Source organism: Leptodactylus fuscus, chromosome 1, assembly GCF_031893055.1.
Source record: "Leptodactylus fuscus isolate aLepFus1 chromosome 1, aLepFus1.hap2, whole genome shotgun sequence".
In the NCBI taxonomy this organism is placed as follows: domain Eukaryota; kingdom Metazoa; phylum Chordata; class Amphibia; order Anura; family Leptodactylidae; genus Leptodactylus; species Leptodactylus fuscus.
In genome coordinates this window covers 11595889-11619814 of record NC_134265.1, presented here as the reverse complement: position 1 = coordinate 11619814, position 23926 = coordinate 11595889, and the positions used below count along the sequence as shown (strand labels likewise).

At 43.4% G+C, this 23926-nt stretch overlaps 2 protein-coding genes across 2 annotated transcripts in view; both read right to left on the bottom strand.

The window, feature by feature from the left end:
- Positions 1 to 23926, bottom strand: part of LOC142189686 (uncharacterized) — a 292843-nt gene that overhangs the window by 173745 nt on the left and 95172 nt on the right. The gene's annotated exons all lie outside the window — the stretch shown is intronic.
- LOC142190393 (oocyte zinc finger protein XlCOF8.4-like) lies at positions 104 to 23549 on the bottom strand. The gene is made up of 7 exons (XM_075262290.1): positions 23494 to 23549; positions 21194 to 21339; positions 20884 to 21063; positions 20682 to 20805; positions 20534 to 20598; positions 17121 to 17241; positions 104 to 500 (listed from the first exon to the last, which is right to left on the bottom strand). Exons 2-7 carry the CDS (start codon positions 21269 to 21271, stop codon positions 181 to 183), a joined length of 888 nt encoding a protein of 295 aa, XP_075118391.1. The 5' UTR covers positions 21272 to 21339; positions 23494 to 23549; the 3' UTR covers positions 104 to 180.

Below are 23926 nucleotides of genomic sequence, written 5' to 3'. Positions count from 1 at the left end.
ATTTTCCACATTCTGGGCATGAATATGGCTTCTCCCCTGTGTGAGTTCTTTGATGTATGACATGATCTGATTTAGAGATAAAACATTTGCCACATTCTGAACATGAAACTGACTTCTCCCCTGTGTGAGTTCTTTGATGTTTAACAAGACTTGATTTAGCAGTAAAAATTTTTCCACGTTCTAGGCATGAATATGGCTTCTCTCCTGTGTGAGTTTTTTTATGTGTAACAAGAGTTGATTTCTTACTAAAATATTTCCCACATTCTGAACATGAATATGGCTTCTCCCCGTGTGAGTTCTCTGATGTATAACACCCCTTCTGTGTCTTTTATTTTGCTTAATAGACTGTGATGAATTAGAAGAGAGACCTTTCTTCTGAAGGGCTGAGGGTATATCTGGGGTAATGACTTGTTCTTCATATGGATCTTGTGTGATACCATGATCCTCTGTTTTATAATCTGTAGATATCAGATGTCCCTCTGAGCTCCTGGTACAGTCATCTGACAAGAAGAAAATAGATATTACTACTATTAAATAACATAACCTTATAAGAATTTTCCCCACTGAGCAAACAACGGTAACGCGGCCTATTTCATTGGTATTTACTGTGCTGAGACTGATGTCAGCGACAGTCTCAATAGCAGATACCACCACTGCTTTAGGTCACAGCACTAGGAAAAGGGGTGGTGGCACTTAAGAAAAAACGGTGGTCTCTTAGGTATGAAAATCTTGAGAGTATGGCGAAGGTATAGAAGATATAAAATAAAACTTACCGTATATACTGGAGTATAAGCTGACTTTTTTCAGCACATTTTTCATGCTGAAAAAGCTCTCCTCGGCTTATACACGAGTCATGGTCCATGGAACACAGAAAACTGGAAGGACCAGTCACGTGACTGTGATGTCATCAAAGGTCCTGTAGTCAATGGTAATTAACATCTGCAGATAAGGTTGAGTCTAAATCCTAGTAGCTCCGCCCACACAAGAGTCCGATCACATGGTCATGACATCATCAGAGGTCCTTTAGCACACTAAGATTTAGCATCTACCCTGCAGATGAGTGACCAGGATTCATTGTGTCTTATGGAAGATGTCTGTTGTATGGAGGAGAGGAAGCTACAGTAACATGACACACAGGTCCCTTCCTTTAGTTACTCTGCCTATTAATATCAGGCATTTGGGGTTATTAATTTAGTTTCAGTATCTCCATGTGCCTCACATTATTAACAGTTAACCCCATCATGTCCCTCATATTAACCCCTGTGTGCCCCATATAAGGGTTACTAATATGTGAGACATATGAGGGTACTAATGAAGGACCTTAATTATGAAGATACCTAATTATTACCTCCATATGTCCCACATATCAGTAACTCTTATGTGAGGCACACAGGGGGTTAATGTGAGGGACATGATGGTTTTAACTGCTATTACTATGAGGCCCATGGATTTACTAAGCTGTAATGCACATGACCAGATTTTTTATCTGCAATGGTGGATTTCCCCTTCAGCTTATATTCGAGTCAATAAGTTTTCCCAGTTTTTTGTGATAAAATTAGGGGTCTCGGCTTATATTCGAGTCGGCTTATACTCGGGTATATACTGTAACTTTTACCAGTGCATTTAAAATACCCCATAAGTGAATATAAAAATGATAATTGTAATAGGTTGTAGTTCAGACGTATAATACAGGGGCTCCAAGATGTTAGGAGACTCCTGCTTTAAACTGAAGATATCTAGCCTATATAAAAAATACAAGCATCCATAATTGAAAGATCCAGCATCAATTCCTTAAGTAAAACTTAGCTTTTATTGTGAAAAGTCCTCCGAAGCATAAATCGCTCCATAAAAAGTTCAATTCATGATGGCAGAGCTGAAGAAACATCTGACTGACGCGTTTCGGGGCGTTATCGCAGCCCCTTAATCATAGCCTGACGCTACAAGGAAACTAACAAGTTTAAATATCCATAATGATTACTTGTGCACCTGTAACTTGAGGGTCAAACCCTCACGTGACAATTAAAATACCACAACAAGAGAACAAGAAAAATAACAATAATCCTACAACCAAATAAACTAAATAGAAAAGAAATACATGAAAAAACAGACACAAAAATGACATAAGCAAAGAAAATAAACAAAATATATACATACCAAAAAAAGCAAACAAAGAATAAACTTCTTACGGAGTAAATGGTCCGAGGCGCTGCATAGACTCTGACCTTGCCCTTAACAAAGATGGCTACAGTTGATTCACTGCGCATGCGTGTAAGGAAATCCCGGTCACAAGGTAGTGTGAACCAATCAAGATTGGAATAACACGTCATAGAGATGTAGAGATTTAATCCAAGTGCTGACATATGTGGTTCAGCAATCAAAACTGAATGTAAAGTAATATTAAAATACAGTCCAATAAAGAATCAATATTCAGAAAAGGTAATATTATTGCTCTACATTGCACTGTTTTTAAACATACTCCAAGGATATTTATATGTATGTTAATGCTTATAATGTTACTCTCACCGATACCTCTTTTTCAATTATACCATAATACATCCACAAATTACATCTCCATAATCTCTGAACATGAACAAAGCTTATCACAGACCGAGATACCAAACAAAAAGTCTTCCAAAAATAAACTCAGATCATAATGGAAAAGTCTATTAATATCCTATTAATATTATAAATGTGAAAGTTTGTGGGTTTGTGTGTTTGGATGTTTGCATGTTCGGATGTTTGTTCCTCAATCACGGAAAAACCGCTCCACCGATTTGGCTGAAATTTTCCACAAACATAGTCATTACACTCGATTAAACAATAGGCTACTTTTCGTCACAATAGCGCACATACGTTTGTGCCAGGACCCCCACAAATCCCAAACTCACACCACCATCTCTGCAATCTCACACACTTTGGACCATAGCAAGCCACAAAATTCATATTGCCCTCTACAGCCTCGCCCCTAACCCCACACAATCACATATACATATACTTTACCACTTTGCCCCTCACCTTAACGATTCTCCAGGAGGCTCTCTTTAACGCTCCGGAGCAGCCATGTTTGCCGACCCCCACCACTCTGACAATCCGCGACACCGCCCACCCATGTCAATACCCCTAGGCGGTCTAATAAAAGCAAAAAAATTTTTTTTTAAAAAAAGTAACAAAAATATAAAAAAAAAAATAAAAAGGATAAAAAATTCAAATCACCCCCCTTTCACTAGAACACATATAAAAGTAGTTAAAAACTGTGAAACACATACATGTTAGGTATCCGCACGTCCTAAATTGCCCGCTCTACAAAGTTATACAAATATTTTTCCTGTTCGGTAAACGCTGTAGCGGGAAAAATGGTCAAAAGTGCCAAACCGCCATTTTTTCACTGTTTTGATTCTGCTAAAAATTTGAATAAAAAGTGATCAAAGCAATAACATTTCCCGAAAATGGTAGAACTACAAAGTACACCCGTTCCCGCAAAAAAAGACGCCCTATACATCCCCGTACACGCATATATAAAAAAGTTACGGCTGTCGGAATATGGCGACTTTTCAAAAAAAAATTTAACACAGTTTTGGATTTTTTTTAAGGGGTCAAAATGTAACTAAAACCATATAAATTTGGTATCCCCAGAATGGTAACGAAGCACAGAATACAGGGGACATGTCATTTCGGTTGCACAGTGAACGCCGTAAAACCAAAGCCTGTAAGAAATGCATTTTTTCTTCAAATCCACCCCATTCAGAATTTTTTCCCTGCTTCCCAGTACATTATATAGAATAAATAATGGTGGCATCATGAAGAAAAATTTGTCCCAGGAAAAATTAAGACCTCATATGGCTCTGGGAGCGGAGAAATAAAAAAGTTATGGGGCTTAGAAGGAGGGGAGTCAAAAACGAAAATCAAAAAATGCCATCGGCGGGAAAGGGTTAACTTCAAATACTTCTGTCCCAAAGTCACTATGTAAAGTTTCTCACAACACCGTATATATAGCAGCTCAAATACAAATTAACTTCAACACAAAAGTCTCACGTATTCTCTGAATTACAGCAAAAACAAGATACAAAGTTACATTTCATATCCCATACCATATACACACTACGAAAACCTTACCCGCACCTGTATATACCCACTCCTACAATCACCGCAGACGAAGTCGCGGGTACCAGCTAGTTTCTACATATAGGAAAGTTCATTTTTATAGTTCATTCCTTTGGGTATCCGCGTATCTAATTTTAGGACCCAAAAGGCTTCTCTAATTCTAACTGAGTGTTCCCAATTGCCTTTCCTTACTGGTTTTGCAATATGTTCAATGGCCTTAAATCTAAAAGTAGAAATGTCCCCCTCATGTACTTCCCGAAAATGTCTGGTCACTCCCGTGATTTTCATACAATTTTTATTTGTGATGCTTTGCACATGTTCAGAAATCCTGGATTTCAATGATCTGATGGTGCTCCCCACATAATAAACATTACATGCTGTGCAAATGACCATGTATACCACATGGCCTGTGGTGCAATTCATAAAACCATCTATGTTGAAAGTCAAAGTGTTAGAAGAGTTTTTAAATGTAGATGTTTTCTCTGCGTACCTACAAACCTGGCACCTACTAATACCGCATTTATGAAAACCTTTAACCTGTAATCAGGTTTCTGAACTTAATTTGCGTTTGTCTGTAAATAGACTAGGTGACAGGTAATTACCTATCGTTAGAGATGAGCGAACACTGTTCGGATCAGCCGATCCGAACAGCATGCACCCATAGAAATGAATGGAAGCACCTGTGACGCTGACTTTGCTGGCGGCCGGCCGGCGTCACAGGTGCTTCCATTCATTTCTATGCGAGCGTGCTGTTCGGATCGGCTGATCCGAACAGTGTTCGCTCATCTCTTCCTATCGTCTTTCCTTTCCTAGAAACAAACTCCTGTAAGTAAAGTACTCAATGTATCGTCCTGATGCAATATTCCCATATTCTTTTTCATTATTTTTGTTACCTCACTATAATCTGTGCTAAACTTGGTTGAAAAATACAGATTAGTGTTGCCAGCTGTGGAAGGTTTCTGCTTAGTTTTATCAGATGATAACATTTTTCTGTTCATTTTCTCAACTATATTTCTGGCTCTATTTAATGACCAATTAGAATAGCCTCTTTGTTTTAAACGTTTATGAACCTCTCTAGATTGTAATTTATAGGTGGTATCATCACTACATGCTCTCCTAAGTCGCACAAGTTCTCCTACTGGTAATGCACGCATGGTGTGAGCCGGATGGGAGCTTTTGGCATGCAATAGCGTATTACCCGCTTCACTCTTTCGAAAATGGCTAGTGTGAACTACGCCCTTATTAGCATCTCCTACTAGGCTAACACCCAGAAAATTGATAGAGATTTTTTCTATTTTATGTGTGAATCTAAGGTTAAACAGATTGTCATTCACATACTCTACAAATTTAGGTACCATATCCTCATCTCCATGCCAAACAAGTAACAGGTCATCTATGTATCTTCCATATAGATATAATCCCGAAATGGGTTGCTGGCATGGAAGATACATTTTCTTTCCCACCATGCCATGACCAAATTAGCCAGTGAGGGAGAGAACCTCGCCCCCATTGGCACTCCACAAATCTGGAGATAAAACTTATTGTTGAACATGAAGTAATTGTGATGCAGAAGATAATCCACAGTTTCCACAATAAATTCACACATCTCATCCGAGAAAGCCGAATATTTTTGTAAATGGTCCTTTAGAGCCAAAAGTGCTATATTGTGAGGTATCGATGGATACAGCGAAGAAACATCGCATGTGACCCAAAGGTGTTCCCCCCTCCACTCAAACCTACTGAAAATCCTCAGGACCTCTTTTGAATCTCTTATGTATCCAGGTATACGCGTAACAAGTGGCTGTAACACCTGGTCAATCCAATCACAAAGATTTTCATTCAGAGACCCTATGCCCGAGACAATGGGTCTGAGTGGAGGGGGAAAAACACCCTTATGCACCTTCTGCAAACCATGCATTATCGGCGTTACCGGATGTTCTGGTATGAGAAATTTTCCATCTTTCTCAGAAAAAACACCCAATCTAACACCTTCACTTATTAACTTACGCAGGGACAACGTAAATTGTTCCGTAGGGTCTGAGTGCAACAATTTTTAAGTAGTTATATCACTGAGAATCTTTAATACAGAATCATGATAGTCATCCTTATCAAGTATGACAATCTTCCCTCCTTTATCCGCCATTTTTATAATTAACTAGCAGTACCCGCGACTTCGTCCACGGAACCCTGACCCCCGCGCAACCCACCTGTAGCCCCGCGCAGGCTTCTTCCTTTGCCTTGTGTCCACAGTGGCTCCCTTTTCCTCATCTCCCCCCTGGCGCCCGCCAACCCCTTTTTTTTCCTACCCACTCCCTCATGTGCTCGCTTCTTTCTTCTATCCCGTGCCCCTTTTTCCACCTAGCCCCGTGTCCCCCCCCAACCCCATGCCCCCTTCCCCCGTGTTACCTAAAAAAGTGAAAAGCACCGGTCACGGGAGTGAATTGCGGTGGTGTACGGGAATTCCATGTAGCCTATCGTTCAATCCGGGACCCAAGGCATGTATGTGCACAATTTCAGCCAAATCCGTTCATCCATCTAGGTGTCATTGTGTCCCCTTTCCAACCCCCCTCCCCCCCGACCCCTTTGCAACCACCCCCGCAACCCTGGCCTCGGCCTCCTCTCTTGCCTGGGGTTAGGAGCTAGGCCCTAGAGGGCAATAGGGAGTTTGTGGCGTGCTATGCTAAAAAGTGTGTGGAATTGCAGAGCTGGTGGTATGAGTTGTGGTTTTGTGGGGGTCCTGGCAAAAACGTATGTCTGCGATTGTGACGAAAAGTAGCCTATCGTTCAATCCTGCCTAGGAACTATGTTTGTTGAAAATTTGAGCCAAATCGGTTGAGCGGTTTTTGCGTGATTGAGGAACAAACATCCAAACATCTAAACATCCAAACACACATACTTTCACATTCTATCAATTCCGCTCTTTTTTGCTCAAATTGTCTTTGTAGGGAACTGATGTATTGTACAGTTTGGTTAAATCTCTTTTTACTGCTATACGAAAATTCTCCAGGATTGGAGCCCTAGATGTTAATGGATAAAACTGCGGATTACTTGTACTAACAATTATGTTAGTGTCATCACAGACAGTGCTCTGTTGTCACTCAGATCCTGTAAATCAACAAGAAAACATTGTTCCCTAAATTGTAAGTTTTCAAAATCATTATTTTTCATGTCCTTCATTGGAGTAATACCATCTGTGGACACATCCAAAAAATGTTTTTTTTACCGTAATCAGCCTTATAAATTTATTTAGATCCAAATAAAACAAATAAACCAAATAAACAAAAAAACTAATTTGGTTGTAGGATTATTGTTATTTTTCTTGTTCTCTTGTTGTGGTATTTTAATTGTCACGTGAGGGTTTGACCCTGAAGTTACAGGTGCACAAGTAATCATTATGGATATTTAAAATTGTTTGTTTCCTTGTAGCGTCAGGCTATGACTAAGGGGCTGCAATAACGCCCTGAAACGCGTCAGCCAGACGTTTTTTCAGCTCTGCCATCATGAATATCTGTAATTGAACATATGGAGCGATTTATGCTCCGGAGGACTTTTCACAATAAAAGCTAAGTTTTACTTAAGGAATTGATGCTGGATCTTTCAATTACGGACGCTTGTATCTACACCTCGGGCTGAGAGGCCGAATTATCCGTGCACCTTCCTTTCTCCACAAGGTATCTGGTAGTGATTTATACCCATATATTTACGGGTTTTTACATTGGAAAATCTGTGAGTGAGCTGACATGCTTATCATATATCAAGTATATAAACAATACGCCCTTCGATGATTGGACCTATCAAGGGGATCCAATGTATTATCAAAAACACGTATGATGTTCTATTAAATCTATGGAACCCCAGGTCGCTGCATTATATGTGCGGCGCAGCGAGGAGCAGAAATAGAGAGGAATGTATCAGCTTACAGTCAAAGTGAGTCTAAAACACGATGTTAGGTCAATTGCTCAACTGTGCACTCCCTGCAAAATAGATGGAATAATCACAGCAAACGGATTTCTGTCTGCCCAGATTAGTACACTAAACCTGTGCCTAAGGGTGGCATAAAGATATTAGAAATGGACCTATTGATAGAGTAGAGGCAGGTGATAAAATAACCTTCCTCAATATTTCACTCTGCCAAAGGGATAACCACCCGCACTTTGATAAAGCGTGCCCGTGATTGCTGGTATAAATCTAAATCCCTAATGGTTCGCTATTCACCCCCATGCAGGCTACAAGATAGATTCTAAAATCCCTAAACACGTTTCTCTGTGCCCCTGTCTTAGCACTCAGTTCATCAGGAGAGAAATTTACAATTGATAAAACCCCAAATGGACGATAATGTGGTTACAACCACAGTTCTCGGCCCCTGATGGTGGGTGCCGATACTTAAAGATTTCTGCTGCCAAGCGGCCGCACGCCTACGTTCTTTATATGGGACCGACAACTTCCTGCTGATCAATTCCGCAACTCCATGGGGTGGGTGAGTCAGCAAGGTACCACCCACCACCTCTGATTGGTTAATGTTGTGAGACTGTTGTGCTGGCAACAGGAGATGCTACAAGCCTCCCCCGTGCTATCATAAAGGATAATCGATCTATAAATCTGAGAGCTACAGAAGCCAGAATACAATGTTCAAATATAAGTTTAACCACGCTGCTCCCATCTCATCAACAGCCCTGCACAATACTATGAAAAAATACTGCTGCGATCCCATAACATGAGGACATTTGTCAGGATTAGAGCAGCCTCCACATACAATAAATCCCCTATGGACACAAAATACAGATGGAGGGAATACCTCCCATCTGCAACACTCCACCAGTGTCAGGATTTCATTGTCCCAGCAGGGATAAGACACAGCTAGTAGTCCCCTGTTCATCCATGTTGACTCAGATAAACGTGGCCCTGTATTAGATATAGAGCAGAAGAGTGCTTTTAATCGCTGCTAGAGTTGTCACATAGTGAAATCGTCACTGCATTCATAGGGGACATGCTCTGGATCAGATTCAAGTTTGCCTTGACTGAAATCAGATCTCAGCTCTCTCCTACATGTTCCCAGTGTTGGGGCATACTGGTCGACTCACTTGGGTACGACTACAGTTTATTTCTTCCTCTCTACCCACAAGTGTTTGATTGGGTTGAAGTCTGGGAACTGTGGGGGCCAATTCAGAACCTCTGCTTTATTGTCACTGAACGATTTCTTCGAATCTCGACATTCCTGAGGTCGTTGTCCTGCTGGAACACTATGTCGTTCTTTTTATATTCAAGGTACTTGATTATACACGGTAACTTGTATTATAGCTCAGCAGTGAGACCTCCATCAGTCCTGGTAAAGTATACAACCCCTTTGTCTGTGAAACAACCCCATATCATCAGGCTTCTTCCACCAAACATGACAGTAACTTTTATTTCTCAATTTTAGCCCCAGTTTCCCTTAAAATTTTTGGATAAATTTGCAATCAGAGTCCAGTCTATTGACTTTCATCTCATCACTGTAAATCACCTATTTCCAATCTTCTACTGTCCACTTTTCGTACTTTTTTTTGCAAACCTGAGCTAACGCTTTTTCTGCCCATATTGAGTTTGAGGCTTCCTCATCTTTCGGGCAACCATTCCACATCTGCACATCTGTGATCTCACTATTACGAAGCATACGAGCCACCTGCACTGCCATGTTTGTCGCGCCACAACTGATAGATCTTGTGGTGAGCCGACTTACTGACTCTGATATTTTGCCTGGACGTTCACCTCTTGTCTTTGAAATGAATGGTCGGACTTCATTTCGTATTCTTCCCACAGTCATGGCACTTACATGATGCAGTTTGGCAATTTTCTTGGCCCAGAGACCGCTATCGATGAGCTGGATGATGTGATTTCTCTTTTCATGGAAAATCTTCATGGCTGATACTTGATTTGAGCCAGTGACCTTTCACTTGGGAATCAAACTAATAAGTCCCTGAGTTATTAGGGAATGTGAGAACAGGTTGTACTTTGTAGTATACAAGAGGAGCAAAACAGTAACAAAGCAGTTCCAATGCCTTTCATTAAAGGGGTTGTCTGGGGGCGTGGCTAGCACGTACACTGATCAGTTGCATGTGAGCTGAGCTCCAACCAAGACCTACCTTATCCTGCTGATATCCTTGCTGCACTGGCCCTCTGGTGTCTCCGGATCACCCCTGCTACCTCCTGTTTCTTCCCTGCTCCATCGGGAGTCTGTTAGCAGCTCTGGAACTGCTGTTAGGACTGTGGAGAGTTTGGAAGGTGAGCTGCAGTGGCCATCTTGCCTCATGGTGTCCCTGGAGGTCTGTGCTGTGCTCCTGATCTCTCCCCTCTGAGCCCTGATACTCTACTACAGAGAGGCGCTTGTTTGAATAGTTTAGAGCCTGCAACCAAGTGTGATATCAGCTCCTGGATCTCATATAAACACCTTTTATCCTACCCTGGTGAGCTCTCCTGCACTTGTACTCCTACTGGCTGGGCGACCCTCTGATAACACTTCCTGGCAGCGCAAGTGCAGAGACTGTGGGCTATATCCTGGTCCTCCTATCCACTGACTGACCTGTGACTACTGCTGGACACTATCCCTCTGATCACACTTACTGGCTGCTTATTAGTTGCTCTTTTGATAGCATTATGTGGCTGTATTGTGGCTGTATTGTGGCCGTTGCTGTGCACTCTTCTTCTGATAACACCTGCTGGCCTGCACGGTAGATGCTGCTCCACGTTGCTCTTCTGATAACATTTTGCTGGCTGCATAGTGACAATTGCTGTGGATTGTCCCTCTGATAACACCTATGGGCTGGGGAGCTGATGCTGTCCAAAGTTGATCAGCTGAACACACCAGTCAGCTGCTAAGCCGTTCTTATTGTGGACTGTTCCTCTGATAACTCCTATTGATCGAGTGGTGGCTGCTACTATATGCTGTTCTTCTGACGTTACTTTACCACCTTCTGACAGTATAACTTTGTGGTGTGCTTGTCAGTTATATACTTACCTGCTGTGCTCTTTCACTATGAGCCGCCAGCCCAATGGATCGACCTCTGAGCACCTCCGGGGCTTTGCAAGGGAGCAGCCATAGCATAGCCCACCGGCGCCGGATCCATCGCTAATGCCACCACCTGCTGAGGATGCAGAACCTACATTACGGCAAGTCACAGAGCAATTGCTTGAGGCAATCCAGTCCAGTACATCATCCCTCACGGTTAAAATTGAGGAGGTGAAGATCGATGTGGGTCTTTTGCATCAAGATTTCCAGACTCTGAGAGGCAGGGTAAAGGAGGTGGAGGATCGTATTTCTGTTTTGGAGGATACCTCAGCCCCGGTGCCAGCTAAACTTGCTATATTGGAGAAGGCAGGCTGACTTATGGACTCAGAGGGCGGATGATCTTGAAAATAGACTCCGTCGCAATAATTTACGCATCCTGGGTTTGCCGGAGCGGGCTGAGGGAGCTAACCCATGTGAATTTATTGAACAGTGGCTGAAAGAGATTTTACCGGGGGCCACTTTTTCATCTGTCTTTGCTGTAGAGAGAGCTCATCGGGTCTCTGCCAGACCTCCTCCTCCGGGCACTCCTCCGAGACCGTTATTGGCCTGCCTTCTTAGCAGCAAGGACCGAGATGCAGCGCTGAGGGCAGCACGTCAAGTTAAGATTAAATTCAACGGTGCCTCGATTTCCATCTTCCTGGACTTCTTCGCGACCCTTCAGAAGACTCGTGCCACCTTTGCTCAGGTCAAGCATCATTTGCGGGACAACTCCATCCAGTACTCCATGGCATATCCAGCGCGTCTCTGTGTGATCCACGAGGAAAAGATCTTTTTTGCATCTCCGCAGGAGGTGGGACATTGGCTGAACTTGCTACCTCGTTCTCCCAGACGTTAGCTGGACACATGTACATGGGTAAGGGGCCATTCATGGCCAAGCCTACATTAATGACTGTTTAAACGATTTTTGCTGCTAGCGGTGGACATTATATTTGTCTGGTGACTCCATGAGAGCTGGTCACTTATATTTCTGTGTTTTAGGTCTTTTGTAGATTCATCTCACAGCAATAGTGTTTGATTGTATTTTTTGAATTGTTTTCTCACCAACCTGGGAGCACTACTTCCCCCATTTATCAATTGTCACATGTTTTTTTAAGGAGCAGTTTTATGCTCCCTCTTGACCCCTTACGGGTTTTCCTTTCCAGTTGCTTGGTTGCTGCAAGTCCTTCTCCTATTTACATGATCCAGTATTGTCCTTACTGCCGAGGGTGAGAGAGTTCCGCTCCTACGTGGTATATGCTATGATTGTATTACAGTATGATGACCCTTGAGTTGTTATCATGGAATGTGCGGTGCATGGGTAGTGCCAAAAAACGGTGTGCTATTTTTCGCACCTTAGACACTATAATCCTGATGTGGTGTGCTTGCAGGACAACACATCTGACTCCAGATACCACTAGATACTTACAGAAACCCTGGGTCCAGTCGGCCATACACTCTACCCACACATCCTATTCCAGGGGTGTCTCCCTTTTGGTACATCGCAGGGTCCGATGGAAACCTGGCCTTGTTGCTAGGGACCCGGACGGGTGACGTGTTTACTCAGGCCTGGATACATTCTAAACTTTATGTCATTTTAGGTCTTTATTTGCCACCCGCATCCGATTTCTCAGTTCTGCATGAAGCAGCTCACTTTGCAGCTCAATTTTCCGCTGCAACAGTGATTTGCATAGGTAATCTTAATAAGTTGATGAACGCTTCCTTAGATAGATTTAATGCCGGTGTCCCTGCCGGTTCTGACACCCACCTTACTACCTTGGCTCGGCTTGTAGAGGAGTTGGGTTGGCATGATCTGTGGCGCCTTAAGTATCCGCGGGCCCAGGTATTTTCCTGTCATTCTTCCACTCATCACTCCCTCTCTCGCATTGATCACGCCCTGGGTAATATTAGAGCATGCTCTCAGTTAAATAATGCCTTGTATTTGCCTAGGGCAATCTCACACCATTCTCCATTGGTGCTTGAGTTGGGGGATGCCGGCATCTCTAACTCCTCTCATAATTGGCGTATTCACCCCTTTTGGCTTAAGCTTATAGCAGTGAATGACCATATACCGGACCAATTGCAGGTCTTTTTAGATATTAATTCCGCCACTGTTACACCTCTGGTTTTGTGGGAGACTATGAAGGCTTATCTGAGGGGGTGTCTTAAGTCCTCTATTTCATATTCTAAGAGAGAATCGTCATCCCTAGAGATGGAACTAGCTGATGTTCACGGTTGGAAGCCGCATATGTAGCTAACCCTACTGATGACTCTATGTCTGAGTGGCTACAGGTTGGAAGGCAATATCTCCATGTTTTGTATGAAAAGGCCCGTAGATCACAATTTTTTGCTAAACAACGGTTCTATGAGTTGGGTAACTAGTCTAGTAGCCTCTTGGCACACCTGATCCATTACAATACAGCTTCTCCAGCTATTCTAAGAATTAATTCAGTTGATGGAGTCACCCTCTCTGATAGCGTAGCGATTAGAATTAGTTTCTATCAATATTACTTGGACCTTTACCGCTCACAATTAAACGCTCCTGCTCAGGAACTTGTTCAGTATTTGACAGATGTCCCCTTTCCCACTCTGACAGTGGAGCAGCGGGAATCTTTAGATGCTCCACTTACACTGGATGAGTTGTCCACGGCTCTGTCGGCTATGGCCAGGGGCAAATCGCCTGGTCTGGATGGTGTCCCAGTGGAGGTATATATGCAATATCAGGACATATTCCTACCCGTTCTATTGCAGTGTTACCAGGCAGCCTTTGGGGCCCTCACTCTGCCAGGTTCGTTTTATGACGCAAATGTCATTCTTCTTCTTAAACAGATAAGGACCCGTTGGAGTGCAGGTCTTACAGGCCTATTTCTCTTCTTAATCTTGATTACAAATTGCTTACAAAGGTCTTGTCTAACCGCCTGAATACTGGACTTGATTCATCCGGACCAATCGGGCTTTATGTCTGGCAAGTCCACCTCTAATAATATGCATCGGATCCAAGTTGTATCTCAAATAGAGGCTGCTCTTAATCAGGATTGGGCGGTGGCTTCTCTAGATGCCACTAAGGCATTTGACTCAGTGGAATGGCCCTTCTTGCTCCAGGTTCTGAAATGTTTTGGGTTTGGGGACTCCTTTATTGATTGGATTAAGCTTCTTTATTTGTCCTCTAGAGCTGCACTCTCTATTAATGGTGCGCTATCCCCGTTTTTTGCCCTCCACAGGGGAACTCGCTAGGGATGTCCTCTGTCTCCTTTATTATTTGCCTTGGCAATAGAGCCTCTTGCTATTCTCCTTAGGACGGACCCGTTATACAGGAAAGTACTGATTGGCGCTAAAGAGGAGAGGACATCCGTGTATGCTGACGACCTCTTATTATATATGTCAGACCCTGCTAGTACAATTCCTAGAGCTATGGAGATTATTGACAGATTCCGAATATACTCTGGTCTGAGGATAAATTGGTCCAAATCGTCATATATGCCCATTTCTGCACGGCCGCCAATAGGTGGGGATGGGTTTATTTATGGACTTAAGATTGTAGACACTTGTAAGTATTTGGGAATTCAAATCTACTGATCATAAACAATTCCTGAGTCTCAATGTGTTCCCACTCCTTGGTCACTTTCGGGGCAAGTTTCAGGTATGGCAAGCTTTGCATTTGTCAGTGGCTGAGCGGATAAACATAATTTAAATGGTGGTTCTTCCAAAATGTCTGTACGTTTTAGATCACGTGGCTGTACCAGTGCCATGGCGATTCTTTAAACATCTCAACATTGTATGACCATCTCATGCGGGTTAAGATGTCTAGTTTGGAAACCCCGGCTTTACTGAGTTGGTGCACTATTATCCCTGATCTCACAGACGATACTATCTCTGATGTTCTGGAGTCAGCCCAGTTTGTTTCCCCTGCTGCTAATAATAAGCTGATACAAGTTTACATCCTGCATCAAAGCGATCTGACTCCTGCACGCTTACACAAAATGGGAAGGTTGAAACACCCTGGGTGCTTGCGATGTACTGGTATATATGCTGATTTTTGACACATGGTCTGCGAGTGTCCGATCATTAAAGGTTTCTGGTCCAAGGTTGTAGGCCTGTTTCGGGCCCGTGGTGTGACTCTCCCTTGACCCTGTATACTGACCATTCTGTTCGCTCTGCCCTAAATGCACATGTTCCTTAGATGTTCAAGGGGTGACTCTGGTCCATGCTTATACTACATTTGGAGTAATGTGTATGTTCCGTGTGCATGTTTTTCTGTTATCTCTCTTGTTTTCTACTCTCGTCCTTTGCAGGTTGGATGGAGATTGATACCTCTCTCGACTTTCTGGATTTGGACTTTCTACTGGATGATTTTTGCAAGCCTTCAATTACTAATATGGACTTTGCAGCATAGTTTTTGGTTCTTGTTCTGTTTGACAAGATTTTTTGGTCCAAGTTTGCTTTGGTTTGTGTACCCTTTGCCATCTCTTATGTCTTGTATTTTCTTGTACTGTAATTTGTTATATACTTTCTCAATAAAACGAGTTTAAAAAAAAAAAAAAAAAAAAAGCAGTTACATGACAAGAATCTGCATAACTATTCATATGCTAAATAGACAAGATGATTGTCTATAAAATGATGGGAGTCTCACGTTCTGAGCTGTAGTAGATGGTGAGATGTGGAGCCTGAGTGAGCTGAATATATCAGGTCACAATTCTGGGTATATCCCTTGTTTATTCAGTGCTTCTGGTTTAGTTTGGCGATTTTAGAAATTTATATTACAAGTTACATTTTAGGCCTTTTTGGGGCTTCTTTTCTGATTAATAATGGTGCACAGCAGGTTACTATACTTTGGTACATATTGCTGCTTGGTTACACTGGTACAAGTTATCGGCTTCCTTTTTCCTTAGAGCGGTGACCGGGCCGCTGACAGCACCAGCACTGTTCTGATGGCGGCCCTGCCTGTCCCTGGTAGATCACCTTGCTCACGTTACATAAAGGACATTCATCACAATCTCATTACAATTTCTGCACCTAGAGTAGTTTATCTTATCCCAACAGAACCCACATTTAGGACCGAACATCAAGGCCCTTATTTTGTACTGCTAAGTCCAGGCCTCTGACTACATTACTAGTTGTCCTGTCCTGATATAGATCGTCTTATCTGGACGTCTCTTCTAAGATTCCAAAGTGAAATAAGTCTCAGAGCCCAAACCACAGGAACACAATCCCTGGCTGCTTAAATATGGCCACTTATGTGGAATAATACTGTAGGATGCCATAAATCTTACTGTATTACACCCCATACACACAATACAATCCAAACCACATCTGCTGGATTTCCCAGCCTGAACTCACCGCGGATCTGCTGTCCCATACAGTATGTAGTAGGGTCTGTGGAGTCACAAGGAAGCGGGGACTCCTAGCGTCATAGATCACTAAGATACGGGGAGTCCTGGTGTGTGGACAGAGTTCAGGCTGGGAAATGTGACTGATGTACAGACCAGATATTCTAGTCCGGATTCCATAGTGTGATTGGGGTCTAAGGTGAGGTTTACACAGTGACATTTGTAGAAGCTGCTTCAGGAATTCAGAAGAAGAATTTTTCCGCTTTACCAAATCAGCCCCCGAATCTCCATCAGATTCCTTACTGGCCAGGCCGGATTTTCCACCTCCCATTTATTTCCATAGAGCTCTGAGGTGGAATCTGCCTGAAGATCGAGCAGGAGGATTATTTTTCCGCTACCTGAAATAATCTGCTATATAATTCTGGGAAATTCTTTCTCTTCACGAGGACTGACAGCCGGTGAGGAAGAAATTTGCCTCGTTCACATCGATGTCAAGTCCATATTCCTGCTGTACATTCTATTCTATACTACATTTATTACCCCCTATAGCGGTATCACATTTATATTCATGTATTATTAGTATTTTACCTGAATCGGGGAACAACAAATAGTCTAAACAATGTCTGACTAGAATCAGTGACCCTTCTGTGCTTTATATAGTGGTGACTCCTCACCTGGGCGGTTCCCTGTAGGAATGTTCTCCTCACACTCCTCATCACCACTCACATAGGGCTCTTCCTTTATTCTCATAGATATAGCATTAATGTCGCTCACATCTTTATCCTGATGGAAAATCTGGGAAACAAATAGTGTAAAAGTCACCAGACAAATGGGGAAGTCACAGAGAATGTTCTAAATGTTTAATTATCACCATAATGACCAAACCTGACCTGACAGGAGGAGTTATCCGAGGCAAAGAGCAGCAAATCTGATGCTGGATATAGATATTAGATGACGGTTCACTAAGAACTGCGAGAACCTCATATACATGTACAGTCATGGCCAAAAGTTTTGAGAATGATATAAATATTAATTTTTACAAAGTCTACTGCTTCAGTTGTTCTAATGGCAATTTGCATATACTCCAGAATGTTATAAAGAGTGATCAGCTTAACAGCAATTACTTTCAAAGTCAATATTTGCCTAGAAAATAAACTTTATCCCCAAAAACACATTTCAACATCATTGCAGCCCTGCCTTAAAAGGACCAGATAACATCGGTCAGTGATTGCTCCATTAACACAGGTGTGGGTGTTGATGAGGACAGGGCTGGAAATCAATCTGTCATGATTAAGTAAGAATGACACCACTGGACACTTTAAAAGGAGGCTGGTGCTTGGCATCATTGATTCTCTTCTGTTAACCATGGTTATCGCAGCTAGAAAGATTGCACCTCAGTCAACAATCTATCGCATCATCAAGAACTTCAAGGAGAGAGGTTCCATTGTTGGCAAAAAGGCTCCAGGGCGCCCAAGAAAGACCAGCAAGCGCCAGGATCGTCTCTTAAAAGTGTTTCAGCTGCGGGATTGGGCTACCAGCAGTGCAGAGCTTGCTCAGGAATGGCAGCAGGCAGGTGTGAGTGCATCTGCATGCAGTGAGGTGGAGACTCTTGGAGCAAGGCATGGTCTCAAGGAGGGCAGCAGAGAAGCCACTTCTCTCCAGAAAAAACATCAGGAACAGACTGATATTCTGCAAAAGGTACAGGGAGTGGACTGCTGAGGACTGGGGTAAAGTCATTTTCTCTGATGAATCCTCTTTTTGATTGTTTGGGACATCTGGAAAACAGCTTATTCGGAGAAGACTACGTGAGCGCTACCACCAGTCTTGTCTCATGCCAACTGTAAAGCATCCTGAAACCATTCATGTGTGGGGTTGCTTCTCAGCCAAGGGAATCGACTCTCTCACAGTCTTGCCTAAAAACACAGCCATGAATAAAGAATGGTACCAGAATGTCCTCCAAGATCAACTTCTCCCAACCGTCCAAGAGCAGTTTGGCGATCAACAATGCCTTTTCCAGCATGATGGAGCACCTTGCCATAAAGCAAAGGTGATAACTAAATGGCTCAGGGAACAAAACAGAGATTTTGGGTCCATGGCCTGGAAACTCCCCAGTTCTTAATCCCATTGAGAACTTGTAGTCAATCAAGAGACGGGTGGACAAACAAAATCCTACTAATTCTGACAAAATGCAAGCATTGATTGTGCAAGAATGGACTGCTATCAGTCAGGATTTGGTCCAGAAGTTGATTGAGAGCATGCCAGGGAGAATTGCAGAGGTCCTGAAGAAGGGTCAACACTGCAAATATTGACTTGCTGCATTAACCACTTCAGTACCGGGCCAATTTGTGGTCCAGGACCAGACACATTTTAGGTTTATTTTGTATGTGCGGTTTTGAGGTCTGTAACATTTTTCCCGTATGTCTCAGTCAACTAAATTTTGCGTCTTTTTTCGGGGACACATAGGGCTTTATTTTTCTGTTATTTTTATTTTCGAATGTGTTTTAATTTTTTTTGTATCCAGGAAAATATAAAAAAAATAAGAGGGAAATTGTGTCTGGTTTTCAATTTATTTATTTTTTTAAATTTAATAACACAATGTGTCACTGAAAAACTTTATAATATAGGTTTTTCCTCTCCGTTACGGTAATTTTTATTTTGTATGGTGTTGTCGGGGGTGGGGCTATAACCTTTAATAACAGCGTTTTATTAGCGTATTATTTATTTATTATTATTATTTTATTTACATTTTTTTAAAACTTTTTTATTATATTTTTATTTTATTCCAGATTGTGTCCCCATAAGGTGATAAGAGACCTTTGGGGACATCTCATCACTTATTTTTTTGTACTGGAGGCTGATTTCTCCTATAACTGGGGCTGTTACATTTAACCCCAGTTGCAGGAGAAATCCAGCCTCCTGTACACTGTATATACAGCTTACTGAGCTGATCTGGGGTCCTGTAGGACCCAGCAGCTTTTGCAAGACTCTGCTCCCGGCGGATCACGTGTCCGCCGGGTCAGAGGGCAGCTGAATTATGGCAGCGTCCAATCGAGAAGGCAGGGGAGGGAATAAATCTGCCCTGTCTTCTCTCTGGGAGCCCCGGCTGAAGTTACAGCCGGCTCCTATTGAAAGCAGCTGCACGATCTCCGTGCAGCTGCTGTGTTCTGACTGGACGTACAGGTACATCCTGTCAGAACTAGGCAACCACTTCCCGGACGTATATAGTCTATGGGCAGTCCGGAAGTGGTTAACTCATTCTAATTGTCAATATAAGCTTTTGTTACTCATAATATGATTGCAATTCTATTTCTGTATGTGATAAAAACATCTGACAAACACACAGAAAAACCAGAGGGCAGCAGATCATGTGAAAATATAATATTTGTGTCATTCTCAAAACTTTTGGCCATGACTGTATACTCAGCATGGCTAGATATGCTTCAGGATATTTCAGTGGAGGAAATTAGATTCTATCAGATACATCCGGGGTTACTTGTCTCATGGAGAGAAATTTGTTAAGTAGTCTCTTTGGTTCCTCATCCCATACAAAGTTTTCATAGTCAGAAGATCCAGACAACATGTAATGTCTATGGTCAGCTTTATCCTCCATCTCCACCTCTCATTACACAAATATAAAACATCTAAGGGCTCATTCACATGGGGCAACAGGGGCGGACTCTGATGCCGAATCTACCTCAGAATCCGCCCCCTCACAATAGAGGTCTATGTAGACCGCTAGCTTTCTTTTTTCCATGAGTGGTATGTCCCGGCTCATGGAAAAAAGAAGTGAGCTGCCCTTTCTTCATGCGGATTCCGCAGCTGAGTCAGCCCTGTCCGCCTCGAGACAGCACCCTCTGGACTAGGCCCATTCATTTGGGCCTACTCCGGAGCGGGAAGCCGCGATTGTCGGAAGCTGCGACAGTCGCATTTTGGTCCTATTCTGACACGGCTTCCCGCATCAAAATCAGGACCAAAATATGCGGTCCCTTCCCCCCTGTTAACTAGCCCTAACACTGATGGATAAACCAAGACTGACCACAAGGACGTCACAGCCCGTCTACACATCATAGGGAATATCTCCATCTACCTGATCATCCTGTGGAAGAAGAGGACTGGGACATCTCTCTGGTGTTGTCTTCTTACTGGATCTACCTGTAAGATACACAGACAGGGACTGAATTCATTCTGTACATACAAATAATGGAAGTCCATGTGTATATAGTCATGTCTATTACCTGGTGATGTGAGGGACTGGTGGTCCTCCATCATCACCTCCTTGTACATTTCCCTGTGTCCTTCTAAATACTCCCACTCCTCCATGGGGAAATAGACAGCGATATCCTGACACCTTATAGGAACCTGACAACACAATGATACAGTCATCACCCCGACCCCTCCAGTTACTGTATAATGTCCCAGCATTCCCAGCAGTGTCACCTCTCCAGTCAGCAGCTCCAGCATCTTGTTGGCGAGTTCTAGGAGCTTCTGTCCATTGATCTCCTCCTGTATCAGGGGGTGAGGTGGAGGCCCCGGGATTGGGCTCAGGGTTCCTCCATATCCTTCATACACAGGAGCCCGACAGCGCCCACTAGAGGTCTTCTTCACTACTGTGTAATCCTGGTTATGGGGAGACACATTAATAAATCTCACTACATACATGTCCAGAGTCCATCACCTCTCCAGTCATATCATCTGTTATTACTATAGATAAGAATGATGTAATGATGACATCATCAGAATCTCTCACCTCTCCAGTAAGCTGGTAGATGATCTCTAGGGTGAGATTTAATAGACTTTCCGCCATCTTGTTCCTGTCTCTTTCCATCCTTGATGGATCAATCAGGAATATTCTCTTATATAGAAGAAACTGAGAGGATTCTATATTGTAGGAACCTGAATGGAGAGAAGATGAGACAATGTAATCACTACACGGAATCCCATGGAATAAATAGAAGAGTTGAGTCCCATTATTCTGAGGTCGGCAGCGTGTAGCTCAGGAAGGAAGTGACTTGTTGTGGGCCGGCTTGGTGGGTATATAAGGTGTGTAATAGGCTGAACAGAATCTCATTGTTGTCTCGGGTAAAGGGGACGATTTATCAGAGTTGCACAAGGGATGATTATTGGCTGTCGGGCCAAGGGTGACAGTATTTCTCCAACAGTGCAGGTTGTTAACTGTTTGTGTGCTGCTTTGGCCCTAAAAATTTACAGAACCTCGTTTCAAACATACATGTACATCCTTATAAATTTTCAGCAAAATTGGAGATGGTCGAGTGGGGAGCACTGGTCCACTTGACATGGAATGACCCCATAAACACTAGCGACAAATACAAAAAAGTGAGATTCATAGAAAGACACTTAAATTGTAAAAGTGTTTCAGGGTATAAAATCTACCAATAGAGCTGTTGTCTTATGGGAAGAAGATTGGAACTCACTATGGCCGACTATAGTAAAGCCAGCCCCATAGCACAGGTAAATTACCAGTGATATCAGGAGAGGAGCGGGGGTGGGGGATAGTTTCTGATCATGTGACCTCGGAACAAGACCGGAACCCCTGGGTACATGATGAAGAATCTGCCAGATCAGTCAAGTTAAATTTAAGTGTAATACAAACAATGGAACTGCAAACTCCAAAAATATAATAAGAAGTGTGGTGCAGGCATGAAACGGATCTCCAACCCACAAAGCAGAAGGTAATAAGAGAACAACCCCTTTAAAGCTGCCGAGTCCTGAGAGCACTAGAAATACTGGAATCCACAAAATTCTCAGGAAATAAGAGACTTTTTCTGAAGTTTGTTTCACAAAGTTTCAATATAACTGATTAAAGGGGCTCTATCAGCAAAATCGTCCTTAAATGTTATATTAAACTACCCCCCCCCCTTTTTAAAATACAACCCTAAAAAAGAATGTGATCTACTTACGCATCGTGCACGCTGGGTGGGCATTCAGGGTGCGCCGTCTTCTTCATCCACGCCTCCTCTTCCTTCGATGTCCTCGGGTCCCGTCCTCCTCCGGCGCTCGCGAACTGACATTGATAAAAAAAAAATGGCCTGGGTGCATGCGCAGTAGCCGTAGTACAAGCCGCATGCTACTGCGCATGCGCCCAGGCCATTTTTTTTTTTTATCAATGTCAGTTCGCGAGCGCCGGAGGAGGACGGGACCCAAGGACATCGGAGGAAGAGGAGGCGTGGATGAAGAAGACGGCACACCCTGAATGCTCTTAACTTTTACGGTCCCTGAATAGCCTTTTTAAAGGCTATTCACGCATATGTGGGGCTCTATCAGCATGATTTTGCTGATAGAGCCCCTTTAAAGGCTACGGAGACCTGTCACACTGTATGTATGTTAGTATTATAGTATGTGGGGGCCACAAGGAGGACATTATAGTGTGTGGGGGCCACAAGGAGGGCATTATAGTTTGTGGGGGCCACGAGGAGGACACTATAATGTGTGGGGGCCCCGAGGAGGGCATTATAGTGTGTGGGGGCCACGAGGAGGACATTATAGTGTGTGTGGGCCATGAGGAGGGCATTATAGAGTGTGGGGGCCACGAGGAGGGCATTATAGTATGTGGGGGCCACGAGGAGGGCATTATAGTATGTGGGGGCCACAAGGAGGGCATTATAGTGTGTGTGGGCCACGAGGAGGGCATTATAGTATGTGGGGGCCACGAGGAGGGCATTATAGTGTGTGGGGGCCACGAGGAGGGCATTATAGTGTGTGTGGGGGCCACGAGGAGAGCATTATAGTGTGTGGGGGCCACGAGGAGGGCATTATAGTGTGTGGGGGACAGGAGGAGGATATTATAGTATGTGGGGGCCAGGAGGAGGACATTATAGTGTGTGGGGGCCACAAGAAGGTCATTATAGTGTGTGGGGGCCACGAGGAGGGCATTATAGTTTGTGGGGGCCACGAGGAGGACATTATAGTGTGTGTGGGCCACGAAGAGTACAGCATAGTGTGTGGAGACCACAAAGAGGACATTATAGTGTGTGGGGGCCACAAGGAGGGAGACTGAATGTACGAGAAGGGCTAAGAGCGAGCACTTACCTCCTCAGGTACAGCAGCCGTCTGTTGACAAGACCTGTAAAGATGTCACAGGTGTGGGAGGAGTCAAGGAGTCACATGAGCTGTGAGCTCCTAGTGAGCTAAAGGACCTGTGTGATGTCACCTGTGTGGGAGGAATCACAGAATCACATGACCAGATATCAGAGCTCTCTTTTACAGAGCCGTCTGTGTATGACGTGTATGTAGTGGAGCTGTGTATATGACATGTATGTAGCAGAGCTGTCTGTGTGTGACGTGTATGTAGCAGAGAGAAGTTAAAAAAGGGTGACCTAGCGCCCGTCTGGTGGAAATAGTAGACTCCAGTCAGGAGCCAACCAGGCCAATTGCAGCTCTTACCTGGGAACCCTCCCACACAGTGGGTGGTGAAAAAATTAAAAGGAGCCGTCTGTGTGTGACATGTATTTAGCAGAGCTGT

Excerpts from the sequence above, each read along its gene's own strand:
- LOC142190393 (XM_075262290.1), bottom strand. The coding sequence starts at position 21,271 with ATGGAAAGAGACAGGAACAAGATGGCGGAAAGTCTATTAAATCTCACC. Across the intron at positions 20,599-20,681 it reads CCAGTCCCTCACATCACCAG|GTAGATCCAGTAAGAAGACA; the intron begins GTAATAGACATG and ends TGTATCTTACAG. Across the intron at positions 501-17,120 it reads TCCTACAGGGAACCGCCCAG|ATGACTGTACCAGGAGCTCA; the intron begins GTGAGGAGTCAC and ends TCTTCTTGTCAG.